Consider the following 18,153-nt stretch of genomic DNA (forward strand, 5'->3'; position numbering starts at 1 on the left):
CTATGCTATTCAACTTTTGCTGTACATATACTATTCTATCCACGTATTCTTCAGATATATTACATATTATATCCACATACTGTCCACAATGTCTATACATACCCTCATATACAGTGTATTCGGAAAGTATTCAGACCCCTTGACTTTGTCACGTTACAGCCTTAGTCTAAAATAGTTTTTATCCCCCATCAGTCTACACACAATACCCTATAATGACAAAGCAAAAACAGTTTTTTTGTCATTTTTGCTAATTTATACAGAATAAACTGGTATCACAAGTATTCAGACCTTTTACTCAGTACTTTGTTGAAGCATCTTGGTAGCGATTACAGCCTCGCATCTTCTTGGGTATGACGCTTCAAGCTTGGCACGCCTGTATTTGGGGAGTTTCTCCCATTCTTCTCTGCAGATGCTCTCAAGCTCGGTCAGGTTGGATGGGGAGCGTCGCTGCACAGCTGTTTTCAGGTCTCTCCAGAGATGTTCGAGCTGGCCGCCCGGCCAAACTGAGCAATCGGGGAAGAAGGGCCTTGGTCAGGGAGGTGACCAAGCACCTGATGGTCACTCTGACAGAGTGACCAGGCACTGCTCAACACCTGGCCAATACCATCCCTACAGTGAAGCATGGTGGTGGCAGCATCATGATGTGGGGATGTTTTTCAGTGGTGGAGACTAGTCAGGTTCAAGGAAAAGTTGAACGGAGCAAAGTACCGAGAGATCCTTGATGCCTGCTCAGGACCTCAGACTGGGACAAAGTTCACCTTCCAACAGGACAATGACCCGACGCACACAGCCAAGACAACGCAGGAGTGGCTTTGGGACAAGTCTCTGAATGTCCTTCAGTGGCCCAGCCAGAGCCATGACATTAACCTGATCTAACATCACTGGAAAAACCTGAAAAATAGCTGTACAGTGACTCTTCCCCCATCCAACCTGACCGAGCTTGATAGGATCTGCAGAGAAGAATGGGAGAAACTCTCCAAATACAGGTGTGCCAAGCTTGTAGGGTCATACCCAAGAAGACTCGAGGCTGTAATCTCTGCCAAAGGTGCTTCAACAAAGTACTAAGTAAAGGGTCTGAATACTTATGTAAATTTAATATTTCCGTTTATTTGTAATACATTTGCAAAAATGTCTAAAAAGCAGTTTTTGCTTTGTCATTATGGGGTATTGTGTGTCGATTGAGGGGGAATAAAAACAATTTTTAGAGTAAGGCTGTAATGTGACAAAGTCAAGGGGTCTGAATACATTCTGAATACACTGTATATCATAACTAGGAATAAATGAATGGAAGTGATAGAAGACAATATGATCCAATAGTTCTGGATGTTTATTTGATGTAGCCTACAGTATATAGGTCAGTAGGATACAGATGTCTGCCTGACAATGTTGGCATGTTTATCTCTGGAACATCATCAAAGCCCAGGCAGCAGAGCTGCTATATGCAGTAGCTATAACAAACTGGCCTGAGGAACCGCCCCTTCCTTGTCCTGTAGTAACCCCAGCAGCATATCGGCTTTGTGCGGTTGTGTATGTTGCGGAAGTGAAGTGTGTGAGGGGGATGGGTTGGGTGGGGGACTCATCGCATCATCCAAGAGAAGGGGGAGGAGTATTCCATTCCACCCATTCCCCTCCCTCTTGCATTAATTTAGCTGAAGTGACCATATATGGGGGACGAGTCTTGTGGTGTGAGCCGTTTCAGCCAATGAGAAGAGCTGTAGTGTTGGCATCTTAGTGGCGGAAGTGTGTAAGGATGTCTGCAGGAAAGGGTGGGGTTTCAGAGGAGGGACAAACCAGGCGTTTGAAAATTAATGATGTGTTACACAGAGTAGACTGAGGCGGAGAGGCCAGCATATTTTGAGTCTAGCAGCTGACTGACTAGAGTGCTTAAGCAGTCCAGAGAACCGGCAACCAGAACTGAAACAAGGAATCTAAAGAGTTTACTTCCAAGGATGCACTGTAAGTTCTTATGCATTGAATTAGATATACATTCAGACGTTGTGATGAGGGCGTTTTCCCTCTCACTTGGGTAGCCTGGATATGAAAGCTTACGTTGATTGTTACATATAATACATCTTTATATCCATGGTCTTCTGACTTTGGCTTGTGGGAAGGCATTTCTCTGGCATCGTGGCATTTTCATTAGGATGTGACTGGTGGTTTCTGTGTACCTTACGTAAAATACATTTTAAAACTAAATTTGAGTCCCTCTCTGTGTTCAACGTTTGAATTTGGTTTAGTTCTTACATTGAAGTTAAGTTATTGAATTCAGAACAGCTCATGTACCACAGCTCTGAAGGCTGTTTATGTGGTACTGGTTCATCCACCTCATTAGCCCATGTCGACAGCAGATATGTGCTGGCTGGCTGGGGTGGAGCATCCTGCCCTCCATGTACAGCTGCTCAGACAGGGTTGGGCGAGGCAAAGAAGTCCTAGTTTTAACTGCATTATTGGGGCCAGAAACAGCTGCTGGTTGGATGGATGGAAACTTGATTCACCCCAGTGGGTTAGCAGCCTTGGAAACAACTCCAGGCAGCTGGGTGAGATGGCCATCTGGGATAGAGACAAGTACAGGGACCGAAAGAGATTTAATGTAGCTTCCTTTGCATCTAAAATTCTCTACGGTTGGGGTATTTAAATGCTGGGTGTGGGGAGAGGGGAACCTCTGCTTGGTTTTGGAGACGTCCAGTTTTGGGCAGGATTTGTTTAGGTTGTAGTTAATGCTGGTTTGTAAAAATGTGTTTAATGTTGCCATTTAGAGCAGTGTGCAAGAAAAGCTTCTACTCATAATCAGCCAAATCGTCTATACTTGCAATTTGTTTTTTGAATGGACATTGTAGCAGTTATGTGGACTAGACATACTGTTTGGGACCTAATCCTCTCTTAATTGTGTGCAACGCAGCGGTCAGTTGCTAACGTGATGAAACTGCGCAACTCTAAATCCATTTGAGCCCATCCCCTTAATGCTCACTGGGAATCTCCCTGGCAGGCCATCAGCAGGGATGTACAACCTCATTCAGGCATTACAATGAACTGCTCCTCTGGGGACTAGGGGTCAGACAGTGACCACCCATTCCGGGCTCATTCAACAGGAGAGAAGAAAATGGCTTTCTATCGTACAACAAGGAAGTACCTTGATTTTTATTTTATTTTCCCTGGTCTGACTTGTATTGGTGAGCACATTGTGAAGGTAAATACACACAGCCTTGGTCGTCATAGCTGGAGGGGATGAGAATAGAACTTGGTCATTGGTTAGGCATGTGTCCTCACATCCAAACATAAATCAGTCCTATAGGGCTCTGCCTGAGACTTATTCAGTCATGAGAGAGAGACTCCTGAGGATCAGCCTTAAGGCAGCATTCAGAAATATCAAGAATCTCCTTCTCTCATTAAGGTACATAGTTTGGGCGTGAGAGCGAGCCTTTTCTGAGCTATAGGCTTAGTCTATAGCACCCACCCCCAATGCAGGCATGTCGGCACCCTCCCAACCCCCAGGGACCAATACAACTCCCACACTAGAATACATTACAGCCATGCAGCGTGAACCCTGGCCACAGCTGTCCAAGTGTGTGAGCATGGGGAATCTGCAGCCGCTCTGTTACTGAAGGAAGAAGGTACAATGGTAGCTGTTGCAGGGGGTTTGTGGTGTCAGCGGTGAGCTCACAGGCTCTGCAGGAATGTGTAATGATGAGGTGAAGTCTCAAGGTTAACAGCAGTGCCTCTGAGGGAGGGAGCAGAGGTAGAATCTATCGATCTGCTGAGCTACGGCCCTTGAACGAACCATGAATCAGACACATTGGTTTTGAGTTTGAGGGTTTATAGCCGTTTCAAAACACTAGGTTATAATATTGACTGGGTTTTAATGAGCGCTGGCTGCACCCTGGCCCTGGCTCAGGGGAATATTTGCCTTCCTGCTCTGACCCCCATGGTGTCTGTTTTCTTTCCTGCCGCCCCTGCTCAATTGTCCTCAGCTGGTGAACTATGATAGTCCATTCCACAATAGGCCGAAAGGACCACTGGTATGCGTTTTCAATGCACCGAGCCAGGCCTAGATAAACAGAAGCCAGGCCGGTATTGGCTTTCAAACAAGGGGGTGGAGAGTGGGCGGGAGTTACGTGCTGGTGGGGCGGTCATGGTTATTGTTCTAGGGCGCTGACGTGTTTCCTGTGCCATGTTGGGTAACTGCCCACGATGGAACAAGCGGATCATCAACAGGGGCTGAACTGGGTTGGGTCTGTGTGTCTTTCACACAGATGGAGCCATTTGAATTTCAATAACCAAAGGATGAGATGAACCAGCCAACTAAATGAGTCCGTCTTATGCAACCTCTGCTTTCCCGCCTGTTGTCATGTGTCCACATGGCTTTATATCTCTGAAAGGGGGGTTTCATAACACGATAAGGCCCAAATATGAATTTATCCTTCCTCTGATTTGGGAAAGGACCACACTGAAAAAACATGGTTCATTTATTTTGGCTGAAAGAAGTTACTTAAATGGATGCCTCATTGTTCAAAAACAGTGATTTATGGGGACAAAAACACAGTTCAGTCTACAGGAGCTCTTGGATCTATGTACCTTTTTGAGTCCAGAGCATGACCCTGTGACAGCACATGCAGCACAGTGGTGGGTGTCTTGTGAGCCGTTTGGCAGTCACATGCTACTGACCGTTCCACTGTGTGACCAAGAAGCAGGTGCTACTGTAAGGAAGGACTAGTGCCATTTGTGTCACATTTGTCACTCTCTCAAAGCCTGCTCAAATCACTTTACCGCTGGGGAAACTCATCCCCGAGATTTGCATGTCATGTTGTGTGAATGAGTCATATGCTGTTTCTTACCCTGTCCCCTATCTCTATCCCTCCCAGTGATTGTGTGTGAGCCCGCTGCCATGTCCACAGTTGTGGTAATGGACCCCGCCAGGGACGCCAGCAACCTGCAGTCATCCTGTGGCACCGGGGACAGCATTGCTTCACTGGATGAAGTCACTATGGATTCCACAGCCAAGTACGTACCTGACCTGAAACCATTGTCTCTGGTCTGATGGCGTGACTCATGTTTGGACTGTTGATCGAAAGGCTCTCGTCACACAGGAATAACGATGACCTGCAACCTTTCACGGTCTTAATAATCCCACATTAAAGGGATACTTCGGGATTTTGGCAATGAGGTCCTTTATGTGCTTCCCCAGAATCTGTCTTCATACTGAAATAAGAGACATAAAAATGGTATCCACTAGTTAATCTGACTCTGAGGAAGTAGATAAAGGGCCTCATTGCCAAAAGCCCGAAGAACACTACATGACTAAAAGGATGTTCATCGAACATCTCATTCCAAAATCATTCATATGGAGATGGTCTTCTAGGAAGGCTTTCTACTGGATGTTGGAACATTGCTGTGGGAACTTACTTTCATTCAGCCATGAGCATTCGTGAGGTTGGGCACTGATGTTGGGCGATTAGGCCTGGCTCCCAATCGGCTCAAATTGCAGAATTAATCCATTTTGAAGGGGTGTCCACATACTTTTGTGTATATATAGTTTATCCCTTTAAATGACAGCTCAGAGATATTTGACCTACCTATATCACTCAAAGATGAAAAACAGTCCTTATATTTTGTCAAATCAGCAATGTAAACATTTTTAGAGTCAGTTTGCAAGACAGATTCTTGGGGACGTTAGCCTCTGACACACTGAAAGGTTTCCTCCATCTATCTTAGACGTGGCAGCAGAGTTCACCAGGACTGGGAATCTACTTAACATTGTTTATAACGTTTTTCCCCTCAGTGAGTCATCAGAGGAGGAGTCAGCCGGTGAGAGGGAAGCGGAGACTGGGGCCAACACTGAGCTCACCAACAATCCCACAGACATCCCCACTGAATGGCCCACACACACACAGACCGGTGAGCTGACCTACACACTCACACATTTACATGGCAAACACCACAAGGACAGTATTTACATGGGACACAAATCCATTTAGAAAACAGGGTTACAACAGTTAGAGCGTACACAAACATAGTGGTTCACACTCTTGAGGTTGGCACATGGCTACAGAAGTTATACCAGTGCATTCATTTTGAGGTAGACCAAATGAATTGTCCCCATTTGGAACTTTGAGGGAATGGGCCTAAGGGAAGTGAAGTCCACCCTTGGTGCCTGTACGTGCCAACTTCCTTTTCCTGTTTCCTCCGACTCAAGTTAAGAACATTCAGCCTTCAACATTCCACACACACTCGGTATGACAACCCTTTTTATAAGCTGCATACTGGCATATATAAAACCCCAAATTAGATTAAATAGTTCTATGCTATCCTAAATGAAGGTATTCACACGTTTCATTAAAAGCACAGTTCAATTGAGATTTGTGTCAGTTGGTCAGTAAACCCTATGTTACTGCAAATCAGTAGGGCATTCTCCTCTACCGTCCATCCACCTGAAGTGCAGTCCAGTAACTGTAGCCTCAGGACCTGGCAGAGTGGCAGCATGACTGTGGCAATGTGCTTCTGTTGACTATTAAAGAAGTGATTGGTCATAAATAGTCCTGTCTGAACTCCCAGAAGGTTCCACCCACAGCTCAGTCCTGTTGACAGTACACAGAAACACAACACTCTTTGGAAACGGGGTCAGCCTAACACAAGGTCACATGACCCCACGCTTCACTGTTGATCTTTTCGTTTTAGAGTGCTTTTCAGAGGCTTCATAGTCAACACAGAACATGGGAGGGAGTAGGTCCCCTTATCTAAATAAAGCTTTCACACACTTCAAAATAGTGACAGGGATTATCTATAGTTCTAGTCTTATCATAGTGACATTTGAAAAATTGCTGAAAAGACTCAAACATGAATGCTAATACTACTAGGTGAGTTACAGCTTCTGTTTGTCTCTGGCTAATGGCCCCCATTAACCCTTGACACCCAGGCTGAAAATGGCACATTTTGTCATTGATAAGGGCCTACATTGGAATGCAGTGGCTGTACAGTAACATGTTATACATGACGTCAGAGCTCAGGATCTCCGCTTCACAGCTCTGTATGGGTTTTGACTGCCAGACGTTCTGAATTTGAGCACTGTGTGTGACGTTGCCCCCATTCCTCCTGATAATTTGGCAACATTTGGGGGGGGGGGGGGGATGCTATACATTACAAGGACTTGATGTATTTTGAAAAATGAGATGTTGTGGATTATAAAAAATACTTCTTTGATGTCATACAAGCAAGTCCAAATGTGCACTTCACATTTCCATGTCATTATACTCTATATATGTAATATAGTGTCAAGGTTCATGATCACTGTTTGATGTATACTGAACAAAAATATAAACACAACATGAAAAGTGTTGGTCCCATGTTTCATGAGCTGATATTAAAGATCCCAGAAATGTTCCGCAATCACAAAAAGCTTATTCAATAAAATGTTGTGCACAAATTTGTTTACATCCCTGTCAGTGAGCATTTCTTTGCCAAGATAATCCATCCACCTGACAGGTGTGGCATATCAAGAAGCTAATTACACAGCATGATCATTACACAGGTGCACCTTGTGCTGGGCACAATAAGAGGCCACTCTAAAATGTGCAGTTTTGTCACACAACACAATGCCACAGATGTCTCACGTTTTGAGGGAGTGCAATTGGCATGCTGACTGCAGGAATGTCCACCAGAGCTGTTGCCAGATCATTTAATGTTAATTTCTCTACCAAAAACCATCTCCAACGTCGTTTTAGAGAATTTGGCAGTACGTCCAACCTGCCTCACAACCGCAGACCACATTTAACCACTCCAGCCCAGAAACTCCATATCTGGCTTCTTCACCTGTGGGATCATCTGAGACCAGCCACCCAGACAGCTGATGAAACTGAGGAGTATTTATCTCTTTAATAAAGTCATTTTGTGGGGAAAAACTCATTCTGATTGGCTAGGCCTGGTTCCCCAGTGGTTGGGCCTGGCTTCCCAGTAGGTAGGCCTATGCACTCCTAGGCCTATCCATGGCTGTGCCCCTGCCCAGTCATGTGAAACCCATAGATTGGGGCCTAATTAATTTATTACAATTGACTGATTTCTTTATATGAACTCTAATTCAGTAAAATCTTAAATGTTTATTTTTGTTCAGCATAGTTACAAGATGACATGGCGTTATACCCTGGGTAGTCGTAAACAGAATGAGCCTACAGTATGTTTGTTGTATTGTGAAGAAATTATGCCCACTTGACCCCGATTTTGATATTTAAAATGGACCATTTTTGGATTGCGTAAGCAATAGTAATTGTGTAAAGCAGGGCTGTGTTCCAAGCACAACGACACGTTTGCTTGCTCTAGTTCCTCGCCGACAGAGAGCTTAAAAGAAAGGCACCTTTTCTAGTTTAAGACTCTTTTAGTCATAAAGGTGCATTGAAAATCCTTAAGAACTGTGCACACTTTGGAGAGCTGTGGACCCCTGGAAACACCCACATTTTCCTGGAATATTTTTGTTACTGAATGTATCCAGAGTATTTTCACATTTCCTAATTAACAAATGAGGCAAAGTACAGTAAATGTGAAATGCACATAAAATCAAGTTTAATGTTTGGATTCAGTCTTGTCAGGTGAACTGTTGTCCTGACCTTTTTAGTCTAAGAATTTTCCCATAATCTCCAAACTGTTCTCTTTTTAATTGCTACAATGGTTATGCATATGCTTTCTATATTTCTTCTGTAAGAAACATTACAATTTAGCCCTATCTATATAGGCCAATATAATAGTTCATGTTGTCTTGTTAGTTCCTTTTAGGGAGTCCTCTCCTTGTGAGGTCTGTGTGCCTGGGCTTTGTAGGGGTTACCTTGTGGTGTCTGGCGTTTTGTGTGCTGATTGGTATATCTCATACGGGACTGGGCTCTGTCTGTGTCCTGGTAGAGGCTGGGTTCCAGGCCAGGGACACCTAAACCCACTGCCTCTGGCTCTCCACCATCAATGCAGACAACAGAGGAGGAAACGCAAGTGTACACTTTTGCCAAGATACAACGCAAGTGGATCATTGTTACTCTAACTTCCGCGACGCATATAAGGCCCTGCCCCGCCCTCCTTTCGGAAAAGCTGACCACGACTCCATTTTGTTGATCCCTGCCTACAGACAGAAACTAAAACAAGAAGCTCCCACGCTGAGGTCTGTCCAACGCTGGTCCGACCAAGCTGATTCCACACTCCAAGACTGCTTCCATCACGTGGACTGGGACATGTTTCGTATTGCGTCAGATAACAACATTGACGAATATGCTGATTCGGTGTGCGAGTTCATTAGAACGTGCGTTGAAGATGTCGTTCCCATAGCAACGATTAAAACATTCCCTAACCAGAAACTGTGGATTGATGGCAGCATTCGCGTGAAACTGAAAGCGCGAACCACTGCTTTTAATCAGGGCAAGGTGACTGGTAACATGACCGAATACAAACAGTGCAGCTATTCCCTCCGCAAGGCTATCAAACAAGCTAAGCGTCAGTATAGAGACAAAGTAGAATCTCAATTCAACGGCTCAGACACAAGAGGTATGTGGCAGGGTCTACAGTCAATCACGGACTACAAGAAGAAAACCAGCCCAGTCACGGACCAGGATGTCTTGCTCCCAGGCAGACTAAATAACTTTTTTGCCCGCTTTGAGGACAATACAGTGCCACTGACACGGCCTGCAACGAAAACATGCGGACTCTCCTTCACTGCAGCCGAGGTGAGTAAGACATTTAAATGTGTTAACCCTCGCAAGGCTGCAGGCACAGACGGCATCCCCAGCCGCGCCCTCAGAGCATGCGCAGACCAGCTGGCCGGTGTGTTTACGGACATATTCAATGAATCCCTATACCAGTCTGCTGTTACCACATGCTTCAAGAGGGCCACCATTGTTCCTGTTCCCAAGAAAGCTAAGGTAACTGAGCTAAACGACTACCGCCCCGTAGCACTCACTTCCGTCATCATGAAGTGCTTTGAGAGACTAGTCGAGGACCATATCACCTCCACCCTACCTGACACCCTAGACCCACTCCAATTTGCTTACCGCCCAAATAGGTCCACAGACGATGCAATCTCAACCACACTGCACACTGCCCTAACCCATCTGGACAAGAGGAATACCTATGTGAGAATGCTGTTCATCGACTACAGCTCGGCATTCAACACCATAGTACCCTCCAAGTTAGTCATCAAGCTCGAGACCCTGGGTCTGACCCCGCCCTGTGCAACTGGGTACTGGACTTCCTGACGGGCCGCCCCCAGGTGGTGAGGGTAGGCAACAACATCTCCACCCCGCTGATCCTCAACACTGGGGCCCCACAAGGGTGCGTTCTGAGCCCTCTCCTGTACTCCCTGTTCACCCACGACTGGGTGGCCACGCACGCCTCCAACTCAATCATCAAGTTTGCGGACGACACAACAGTGGTAGGCTTGATTACCAACAACGACGAGACTGCCTACAGGGAGGAGGTGAGGGCCCTCGGAGTGTGGTGTCAGGAAAATAACCTCACGCTCAACGTCAACAAAACTAAGGAGATGATTGTGGACTTCAGGAAACAGCAGAGGGAACACCCCCCTATCCACATCGATGGAACAGTAGTGGAGAGGGTAGTAAGTTTTAAGTTCCTCGGCATACACATCACAGACAAACTGAATTGGTCCACTCACACAGACAGCATCGTGAAGAAGGCGCAGCAGCGCCTCTTCAACCTCAGGAGGCTGAAGAAATTCGGCTTGTCACCAAAAGCACTCACAAACTTCTACAGATGCACAATCGAGAGCATCCTGGCGGGCTGTATCACCGCCTGGTATGGCAACTGCTCCGCCCACAACCGTAAGGCTCTCCAGAGGGTAGTGAGGTCTGCACAACGCATCACCGGGGGCAAACTACCTGCCCTCCAGGACACCTACACCACCCGATGTTACAGGAAGGCCATAAAGATCATCAAGGACAACAACCACCCGAGCCACTGCCTGTTCACCCCGCTATCATCCAGAAGGCGAGGTCAGTACAGGTGCATCAAAGCTGGGACCGAGAGACTGAAAAACAGCTTCTATCTCAAGGCCATCAGACTGTTAAACAGCCACCACTAACATTGAGTGGCTGCTGCCAACACACTGACACAACTCCAGCCACTTTAATAATGGGAATTGATGTAAAATATATCACTAGCCACTTTAAACAATGCTACCTAATATGTTTACATACCCTACATTATTAATCTCGTATGCATACGTATATACTGTACTCTATCATCTACTGCATCCTTATGTAATACATGTATCACTAGCCACTTTAACTATGCCACTTTGTTTACATACTCATCTCATATGTATATACTGTACTCGATACCATCTACTGTATCTTGCCTATGCTGCTCTGTACCATCACTCATTCATATATCTTTATGTACATATTATTTATCCCCTTATACTGTGTATAAGACAGTAGTTTTGGAATTGTTAGTTAGATTACTTGTTGGTTATTACTGCATTGTCGGAACTAGAAGCACAAGCATTTCGCTACACTCGCATTAACATCTGCTAACCATGTGTATGTGACAAATAAAATTTGATTTGATTTGACAAATGGCAACTGAGATTTAAGACCAGAAGTCAGAGCAGCCTCCATCCTGTCCCTAAAGAGTGTCTAAGCTCATTTCTGTGAGTGCTGGTGTAAGCAGGAGGCACCCCATTCAAAGTGATTAGTTTGACTTCCTCACGGGTTCGGGTTCCATCTGACAAATTGCAGACAGGCAAATCAATGTATGCCATTTGCCATCACCAAAATGGCAGGATGGAGCAAGAGCGTCCTTAAATCAGCTCACACAATTTATCCCCACAATATTCCTATTTTCTGAGGTGCTATACAAACTTAAGTCTAAGCAAAGCTCACAAATCACACTTTTCCTTCACCTTCTCAACTGACTTGCCTTGGTAAAAAACGAAACCCTTCTCTCTCCTCTCCCTCAGTGAGTGCCCAGCGGCCAGACTCTCTGTCCCTGGCGGTGGCTAAGCCAGACTTGTGGACATCGAGCGGTGACGGGGAGGTGAAGCTGAGGATGGGGGAGTCAGGCTTTGCCTCTGAGCCCCCACTCACCGTAGACCAGATGTTTAAGACTGCTGTGGAGAGGTTTGGCAGCTACACTGCCCTGGGCTGGAAGGAGGGAGAGCAGACCAAGACAATCAACTACCAGGAGTACTACCAGGCCTGCCGCACCGCTGCCAAAAGCTTCCTCAAGGTGAGACTAAACACATAGACCAACTCTGCTGACACTTGACTGCTGTACATTGCATGTCAGAACAATGTGGCAAGAGAGAACCCATAACAAAACATGTGTATAGTTATCCAGTGTTACCTACAGATGAGAACTGTCAAATATTTTATTTTATGAAACACTTTCTTGGTGCTCATGTCTCCACTTCTCCAGTCATAAGAATGGCTTATCGACATCAGTTTCTTAAGTGCAACATTGCAACAGAGAAAATAAGTATGAGAGAAAGTTCTGTTGGCTTGGCAACAATGTATCCTCAAACTAAATATCAAGACAAACAAAAGAGAACTACTGTGGACTTAAACGTAGGAGCACCAGATGATATGTTTACATTGATTGAGAGAGCCTATATTGGGCCAATAAGAATTCTAGCTACTTCTGATTAGTATTTCTGATTTGTCTTAACTCACCACCACTAATGAGCTGTGGAGCTTCTCAAATAACAAAATTCTTAACCTCAAACGGCAAGTTAACAAAGTCTGTTTTTACATCCATTGACAATGACAATAGTTCCTCAATGTATTAGAAAAATCTTTCCAAATCAAAATGTATTTGTCAAATGCTTGAGGCAACGGGTGTAGACTAACAGTGAAATGCTTACTTGCGGGTCCTTTTTCAACAAAGAAGATGAGGTAAAAACAAAACAAAAATCAAATGCAAATAGTGACATAAATACACAGTGAATAAATAACATGGCTATATATTTTTAAATAACATGGTACCAGTACCAAGTCGATGTGCGGGGGTACGAGGTCATTGAGGTAGCTATGTACTGTACATATAGGTATGGGTAAAGTGACTAGGCAACAGGGTAGATGATAAACAGTAGCAGCAGTGTATGTTTTTGTGTGTTGGTGTGGGTAGAGTCCAGAGTGTGTGCAAGAGCGGGTCCATTCAGGTAGTCCAGGTGTTTTAGAAGTTTTATGGCTTGGGGGTAGATGATGTTGAGGGTCCTGTTTGTTCCAGACATGGTACATTGGTACTGCTTGCTGTGTGGTAGCAGAGAGAACAGTCTGTGGCCTGGGTGGCTGGAATCAGAAAATGTTTTGGGCCTTCATCTGACACTGCCCGGTACAGAGGTCCTGGATAGCACGGAGCTCAGCCCCAGTGATTTACTGGGCCGTATGCACTACCCTCTAGAGCCTTGCGGTCAGATGCCAAGCAGTTGCCATACCAAGCGGTTACGCATCCAAGATGCTATCAATGGTGCCGATGTAGACATTTTTGAGGATCTGAGGGCCCATGCTAATTCTTTTCAGCTTTATGAGGGGGAAGAGGCATTGTCATGCCCTCTTTACGACAGTGTTGGTTTGTTTGAACCATGATAGAGCTTTAGTGATGTGAACACCGAGGAACTTGAAGCTCTTGACCCGCTCCACTACAACCCCGTCGATGTGAATGGGAGCCTGCTCGGCCCTCTGTCTCCTGTAGTCCCCAATCGGCACCTTTTAACTTACTGACGTTGAGGGAGAGGTGTTGTCCTGGCACCACACTGCCAGGTCTCTGACCTCCCCTATAGGGAGTCTCGTTGTCTCGTTGAGGTCAGTCTCGTTGTCGGTGAACACTGTCGTGTCGTCTGCAAACTTAATGATGGTGTTGGAGTCGTGTGCAGCTACGCAGTCATGGTTGAACAGGGAGTACAGGAAGGGATTAAGCACGCACCCCTGACGGGCCACTGTTGTTGCCTACCCTCACCACCTGGGGGCGGCCTGTCAGGAAGGATCCAGTTGAAGAGGGAGATGTTCAGTCCCAGTGATCTTAGCGTAGTGATCAGCTTCCAGGGCACTATGGTGTTGAACACTGAGCTGTAGTCAATGAATGGCATTCTAACATAGGTGTTCCTTTTGTCCAAGTGGGAAAGGGCAGTGTGGACTGCAATAGAGATTGCGTCATTTGTGGATCTGTTGGGGCGGTATGCGACTTGGAGTGGGTCCAAGGTGTCTGGGATGATGTTGTTGATGTGAGCCATGACCAGCATTTCATAGCATTTCATGGCTACAGTTGTGCGTGCTATGGGGCGATAGTCATTTAGGCAGGTTACCGTGGCATTCTTGGAAACTGGGACTATGGTTGTCTGCTTGAAACATGTAGGTATTACAGACTGGGTCAGGGAGAGGTGAAACATGTAGGTATTACAGACTGGGTCAGGGAGAGGTTGAAACATGTAGGTATTACAGACTGGGTCAGGGAGAGGTTGAAACATGTAGGTATTACAGACTGGGTCAGGGAGAGGTTGAAACATGTAGGTATTACAGACTGGGTCAGGGAGAGGTGGAACATGTAGGTATTACAGACTGGGTCAGGGAGAGGTTGAAACATGTAGGTATTACAGACGGGGTCAGGGAGAGGTGGAACATGTAGGTATTACAGACTGGGTCAGGGAGAGGTGGAACATGTAGGTATTAGACGGGGTCAGGGAGAGGTGGAACATGTAGGTATTACAGACTGGGTCAGGGAGAGGTGGAACATGTAGGTATTACAGACTGGGTCAGGGAGAGGTTGAAACATGTAGGTATTACAGACGGGGTCAGGGAGAGGTGGAACATGTAGGTATTACAGACGGGGTCGGGGAGAGGTGGAAACATGTAGGTATTACAGACTGGGTCAGGGAGAGGTGAAACATGTAGGTATTACAGACTGGGTCAGGGAGAGGTGGAACATGTAGGTATTACAGACTGGGTCAGGGAGAGGTGAAACATGTAGGTATTACAGACGGGGTCAGGGAGAGGTGGAACATGTAGGTATTACAGACTGGGTCAGGGAGAGGTGGAAACATGTAGGTATTACAGACTGGGTCAGGGAGAGGTGGAACATGTAGGTATTACAGACGGGGTCAGGGAGAGGTGGAACATGTAGGTATTACAGACGGGGTCAGGGAGAGGTTGCAACATGTAGGTATTACAGACTGGGTCAGGGAGAGGTGAAACATGTAGGTATTACAGACGGGGTCAGGGAGAGGTTGAAACATGTAGGTATTACAGACGGGGTCAGGGAGAGGTTGCAACATGTAGGTATTACAGACTGGGTCAGGGAGAGGTGAAACATGTAGGTATTACAGACGGGGTCAGGGAGAGGTTGAAACATGTAGGTATTACAGACGGGGTCAGGGAGAGGTTGAAAATGTCGGTGAAGACACTTGCCAGCTGGTCAGCGCATTCTCTGATTACACATCCTGGTAATCCGTCTGGCCCTGCGGCCTTGTGAATGTTAACCCGTTTTAAGGTCTTCCTCAGCTATGGAGAGCGTGATCACACAGTCGACCGGAACAGCTGGTGCATTCAAGCATGGTTCCGTGTTGCTTGCCTCGATGCGAGTGTAGAAGGCATCCGGCTCTCCCTTTCGATAACCACCGAGCCTCTGTGTGAAAGGGAAAAATGTCATGCTCTGATCCAGTGGAAACGTCATAAAATACCTGATTTACCTCTTATCCCCGTGCTTGTCCAGAGCACACTGGCACGGGAAACTCTGAGTGGCCCAGAATAGTTGATACAATGTTGCAGATAGATGAATGCGATTGAATGAACATGAACAAACCTCCATGCATATTCAATGTTATTTATATATGATTTATGAGATATTTTATATCAGAATATTTTCTACCAGCAATGCATTTATTTATTTGAAGCTGTTCCATGAAAAATGTAAAAATAGGAAAATCTAAACTGTCACGCAGATTGGTAGAAATGGTAAGGTAAATTGGCACTCCACATGAAAAAGATTGCTGACCCCTGAGGTGCGTTCAACAAGGGAGATTGTTCACAAATGCTGGCTAACATTAGCTAATATATTTCATTTGTTTTGTTAGCCACAACCGTTAGCTAACAGTCTGAGAAGGTAGAAGGCGAGCTATACACTACTCCAGACAACGCTTGGCATTGCACATGGGGATCTTAGGCTTGTGTGCGGCTGCTTGGCCATGGAAAACCCATTTCATGAAGATCTCGACAAACAGTTCTTGTGCTGACGTTGCTTCCAGAGGCGGTTTGGAACTAGGTAGTGAGTGTTGCAACGGAGGATAAGCTATTTTTACGCACTTCAGCACTTGGAGGTGAGCATGTGTGGCCTACCACTTAGCAGCTGAGCCGTTGTTGCTCCTAGACGTTTCCACTTCACAATAGCTCTTACAGTTAACCAGGGCAGCTCTAGCAGAGCAGAAATGTGACACGGTGTTGGAAAGGTGGCATCCTATGACGGTGCCACGTTGAAAGTCACTGAGCTCTTCAGTAAGGTCATTCTACTGCCAATGTTTGTCTGTGGAGATTGCATGGCTGTGTGCTCAATTTTTATACGCCTGTCAGCAACTGGTGTGGCTGAAAATAGTCAAATCCACTAATTTGAAGGGGTGTCTATATATATATGAACACACACAAAAGTATGTGTGCATCTATTCTCATGCTGTATGTGTGTGTTTGTCCACAGCTTGGCTTGGAGCGCTACCATGGGGTTGGCATTCTGGGCTTTAACTCTGCTGAGTGGTTCATTTCTGACATTGCTGCCATTTTGGCTGGGTGAGTCCCTCTACTCCTGTTTCGGGGGGGGGTCTGACACACTCCCTGTTACTTACACTAGCCCCGTCATGTAAGTATGTGTGATGTGCAGAAGGGTTCCCGCTCACTGATATACTGTAGGCCCCATCTAGATTGTGTAAGCATCTTAAATGACTATAACCAAAGACATGATGAGATATGACATATGAGCCTGTCAGAGCAGCATAGTGTATGACCTTGAATTCAGCATGGAGCCTGTTGCACACATTAATGCAGTTTGATAGATCGCTGAGGTGCCAAACACAATGACTACTCTGTTCTTGCTTTTCAGTTGTATCAGAAAATGGCTATAATCAGAAACCAAAACTCTGTAGAGCATGATCAGAAATCCAAACTCCATACAGTATGTCAAAACAAATCAACGTTAATTTAGAGCTTGGAGTATTTCCCACTGTCAGAACTGGTAATGTGAGAACATATGCCATGTGTAATTGGCAGAGATAAGTTAGACTTACAATAATGTTCTGGGTGGATCAATGCCTCACCTGTTGTATTCTTCTTTCATGATGATCATAACCTCCTGAAAAACATTCTTACTTAGCAGAGTTGCCAAACCTGTCTGTAGGAAAGGAATCTTTTTAGAGTTTGATGGAACATAAAGGCAACACAACTCGCTGTACTGTTTTGCCTTGTGTTGCCAGTGGGTTTGCAGTGGGCATCTACACCACAAACTCCCCAGATGCTTGCCAGTATGTAGCAGAGAACTGCAAGGCCAACATCATTGTGGTGGAGAATCACAAGCAGCTGCAGAAGATCCTACAGGTAAGCCTAGAGGATGGCAAGGATGTAAGGTGATTTGATTGATTAATTCTGCAGGGATACCTTTTACGTTTTGGTGTATTCCACCACTGTGGAATCTGACGCAGATATCTAAAATGAGTGTCTTTCCTCCAGGTTCAAGACAAGCTGCCACACTTGAAAGCCATTATCCAGTACAAAGATGCACTTAAAGAGAAGAGACCAAACCTCTACACGGTATGAATGGAGTGTCGACTATTTAGATTTCATTTGAACAACCGAACACAGATCCATGCCTTCTGTGTCTTTTTTTAGAAGTGTTCATAACACAGTACGTTTTCTGCAGGTTCGTTTCCCCCCCCACTCTATCCTGAATGTGTCTGTCCTGTATTGTCTGCACAGTGGACTGAGTTTATGGAGCTGGGCCGTGATGAGCCCGACACAAAGCTGGATGATATCATCACTATCCAGAAGCCCAACCAGTGCTGCACACTGATCTACACTTCAGGTACCACAGGCCAGCCCAAAGGAGTGATGCTCAGCCACGACAATGTGAGTGACACTGACTACGAACACCCACCACTAACACTAGTCTTTGGTTGCATATTTGGTTTCCCACGGCCAG

At 45.6% G+C, this 18,153-nt stretch overlaps 1 protein-coding gene across 4 annotated transcripts in view; it reads left to right on the plus strand.

Moving 5' to 3' along the window:
- acsbg2 (acyl-CoA synthetase bubblegum family member 2) overlaps nucleotides 1–18,153 on the plus strand; it is a 41,332-nt gene that overhangs the window by 17,421 nt on the left and 5,758 nt on the right. For 3 of the 4 annotated variants that reach the window (XM_065009036.1, XM_029632630.2, XM_029632631.2), the window contains exons 2-8: nucleotides 4,860–4,998; nucleotides 5,777–5,892; nucleotides 11,942–12,210; nucleotides 16,663–16,751; nucleotides 17,432–17,552; nucleotides 17,685–17,765; nucleotides 17,931–18,080. In XM_065009036.1, the coding sequence (XP_064865108.1) occupies nucleotides 4,860–4,998; nucleotides 5,777–5,892; nucleotides 11,942–12,210; nucleotides 16,663–16,751; nucleotides 17,432–17,552; nucleotides 17,685–17,765; nucleotides 17,931–18,080 (965 nt within the window). Of the gene's footprint in view, nucleotides 1–1,808; nucleotides 1,957–4,859; nucleotides 4,999–5,776; nucleotides 5,893–11,941; nucleotides 12,211–16,662; nucleotides 16,752–17,431; nucleotides 17,553–17,684; nucleotides 17,766–17,930; nucleotides 18,081–18,153 lie in introns of those variants that run through there. The other variant, XM_029632629.2, reaches the window with a different exon arrangement.

This window comes from Oncorhynchus nerka, linkage group LG24, assembly GCF_034236695.1.
Source record: "Oncorhynchus nerka isolate Pitt River linkage group LG24, Oner_Uvic_2.0, whole genome shotgun sequence".
Classification (NCBI taxonomy): Eukaryota; Metazoa; Chordata; class Actinopteri; order Salmoniformes; family Salmonidae; genus Oncorhynchus; species Oncorhynchus nerka.